Source organism: Cynoglossus semilaevis, chromosome 17 (genome assembly GCF_000523025.1).
Source record: "Cynoglossus semilaevis isolate Cse_v1.0 chromosome 17, Cse_v1.0, whole genome shotgun sequence".
Lineage (NCBI taxonomy): Eukaryota > Metazoa > Chordata > Actinopteri > Pleuronectiformes > Cynoglossidae > Cynoglossus > Cynoglossus semilaevis.
In genome coordinates this window covers 3079200-3082607 of record NC_024323.1, presented here as the reverse complement: position 1 = coordinate 3082607, position 3408 = coordinate 3079200, and the positions used below count along the sequence as shown (strand labels likewise).

The 3408-nt window shown below is 44.7% G+C and overlaps 1 protein-coding gene across 2 annotated transcripts in view; it reads left to right on the top strand.

The window, feature by feature from the left end:
• fam117aa (family with sequence similarity 117 member Aa) overlaps positions 1–3408 on the top strand; it is a 12360-nt gene that overhangs the window by 6232 nt on the left and 2720 nt on the right. The window contains exons 2-4 of one of the 2 annotated variants that reach the window (XM_008329316.3): positions 759–904; positions 2864–2959; positions 3109–3225. In XM_008329316.3, the coding sequence (XP_008327538.1) occupies positions 759–904; positions 2864–2959; positions 3109–3225 (359 nt within the window). Of the gene's footprint in view, positions 1–758; positions 905–1694; positions 2357–2863; positions 2960–3108; positions 3226–3408 lie in introns of those variants that run through there. The other variant, XM_008329317.3, reaches the window with a different exon arrangement.

Sequence of the window (3408 nt, the reverse complement as noted above, 5' to 3'; positions counted from 1 at the left end):
CCCCCCCAACTGCCAGTGGACTGTTTCATTGCACTGCGCCTGTGCAGACAGGGTACAGGAATATGGTAGACAAACTGTCATGTGCGAGCATCGCAGGGAGCAGGCAGGACCCAAATGCAGTACTGGAGAGACTCTTTCTGGTGCAGGAAGTTTTATTAACAAAGTCCAAATTAACAAAACACGAAGAACTAACCTGCATGGAATTCTCGAGGAACACGAGGAAAACACGGGAACACGAGGAAACACAGAGTAGGAAACTCACGAACACGAAGATCTAACACAATCACAATGATCCAACACGGACAGAGTGAGGGAGAGGGGTATATATACACAGGGAACACCAGGTGACACAAGTGAAGCTAATTACCAAACAGGTGAGTGTGATCCCATGATTACCCCACAAAGAACACAGGAAAACACGGAAACAGACAGACATGACATCTAGTTCACACTCACGACTCAGTGTCTCTAACACACACACACACACTCAACAAATTTATTCATGACAGGCAGGAAGCCTGGGAGCAATTTTGTGAACAACTACTGTTGCTTTAAAAAAATACCATCTAACCTTTAAAAAGAGTTGGTATACACACACCCTGCAGTCACAGGCAGTATTACTACAGGCTAACAGGAATACATCGTAGGTTTCTTATCACTTCCTTTAGACAGAAATAGTTCTGACATATAATAGGGCAAGACTTGCACAATCTAGGAATGCTAACCGTTCTAATGAGTTCCATGTCTGTCTCTAAAAGCCAACAGGATCGCTGCTCGTCCTCCAATACCCACCATCCGCAGAACCCTGTCTTTGGACGCCATTGTTGGACCCTACCTGCAGGGGCAGTGGCCCAAAGAGGCCGAGACCACCGCCGTTACCTGTGTCAATGACAAAGCCACACAGGTGAATATCAGACAGTGCCAATAATGGGGGTTTACTATGCCTCTATTCAGGGGTCAATAATAAAATTTCAGTGAGTGTTCTATGGAACACTGAATGGAGCTTTCATACAAGCATGTTTAAAAGAAAATTTGATCTGACATTTGCACTGCAGGTGTCTTCTGGTTGCAGTTCCACATCGTGAGTAGAAGTCAGCCAACTAGAAAAAAATAGTTTTTGTTCTTCCTTAAAGTCTGCTGTCGTTTTCCTCACCGCTTCTCCACCCCCGCCCTCAACTGTATCTGCTCCTAACTGGTGCACAAAGGCCCCCGACTCCCATCACCAAGCTCTGCAGCTTCGTCTTCGCTGTTGACACAGTTTTAACCCAAACGAACCCCCTTTGCCTCCATTGTGAGGAAAAGACCCTGCCTGACCTCATTATACAGACACCCCATCCCCCAGCATTCTCCTCAACCACACACCCCACCCTCCTGCCACAGTTCGTCTACGTTACTTCAGATGATGTAACTGATTGTCTGCTTTTATGTGGTAGTCCTTGTGACTTTATTCATCAAAGTCTAATGCAGATAGTGTGCTTCCAAATCATTTTGATACTGGTGTTTATTGATGATCAGGATCTTTGATCAGATATGCTGCAGCACATCTGAGAATGACACGAATGTCATTCTGAGGAGCAGCTGCTACAGATACAAAAACGCGAAATTCAATTATTTAAGTCAATTAGGTTGGGGACACAAGGTGATTAAAACTGAAAACCATCAGCTTTTGCCACTTAAGCTGCTGGTTCAACTCCCTCACTGTGTTTATGTCCGCAGTTCAGGGTGAAAATTGAATAACAGTCCATGAATCAAACATCCTGTCCACATGCTATTCTGGAGTCTTTTTATAGATTTGTGTGCCATGATACCCTGGTCATGTTTTGATGAGGGTGGGGCGGCTGCACCGTGAGGCGTTAGTGGCTGTAACTCTACCCCAATGTTACTCTATGACTGACTCATGCTGCGTTCTGACATATTTAGCCTAGTGATATGCTGCTTCCAATCCGACCGGACAGAAGACGAGACAGTGTCTGTGTTTTCCTGCTAGCAGCTGCGGCACCAGACGAGTGTCTCCAAGTTGTGTGCTCCGTGCATCAAGAACGGGTTGGTCATTTTGGAGAGCAGCGGTCCTTGACGTAACCGCGCTTCAAGGCTGAAATGTAAAAAATTGTAACATTAACTGTCTCACGGACGTCATGGACACCAGTAAGTGGATGGGAGTGTTTGTTGGATCATCAGGAGCAGTTGACTTTAGGAAGGAGAGGTGAGAGTGGCAGAACTGTCAAGCATCTGCTGATCTGCTGGTCAACTCTCTCTGGTGATGATGAGTTTCCAGTCACTTGCACCCAACCAACAACTGGCAGCGATCAACCAAACACCCCCTGCTAGAAGATCAAGAGTCAATGTGAAGAAATCGGTACAAACAGAAGAGTGTTCAGTAAAACCAGACAGACTTTAGAGTTGGTTGTTTGTTCTTTATATTTAAACTTAAACTTAAACTTAAACTTATCTTTATTAGTCATATATTTACATAAACTTATCTTTATTAGTCATATATTTCAGTGACTGCATAACAGCTACTTGTGTGATTTTGTGAAAGTGTAGTGGTGTGTTGTATGCTGGTACTGGCAGTGTATTATATATAGTTTTTTTGCAGTGATGTGGTTTGGATGTTTTTGCAAGTGTGTGTGTAAGAGGAGTTGTTTTGCAGCTCAGAGTGGTTGCTTTCATTGCCTTGTTCTGTACAGCTGCTGTGGGCCAGGTGTGCAAGACAGCTGTGGTGTTGTGGTGACAACTGTACTGTTTGGTGGAGGTGGTTTTAGTTCACTGGGTTTGAGAGAAAATATGGTTAAAGGTTCATCTTGATGAGAGGCAGAAAATGGAAGTGGGATTCACTAATTTTACTATTTCAATGTTTTTTAAGACTCCAACTTCCTGGGCAGAGGAGATCCAGGGCAGGAGGTGTGTTGGTGGACACAAGCGCTCGGCATCATGGGGGAGCGCAGAACACCTGAGGGAGGCAAGTTCATTACATCAACATGTCATTGATCTCACACTTACAGTCTTCACAGACATTTAATATAAGCTGCCCCAGATGGAAAAGTAAGAAACTTCAACTTCTTGTTCAAAATGTAATAATTTCAGAGCTTTTTTCCATTCTGCCCTCAGGTGGCCAAACTTAGACACCAGTTGCAGAAGCGCTCCCGCCATGCACCTCCCCCTGCAGGGTTCGAGCTCCCCCATCATTCTCAGCTGCCAGCCAGTTATGCAGCTGGCGTCATACAGGTGAGCGTGCTTTTTTTTCATAGACAAGACACAAAGCATGTTTTTCACTGTGACTGTAGATGTCGGTTTGGCAGGCGGAGCATCGTAACATGATATAAAAAATACTAGTGCTTTTCTTAGAAGTGCCTGTCGTCACAGCTCCTGTATTGCTGCCATGCAGTCACCGAGAAACAATTTGAAACC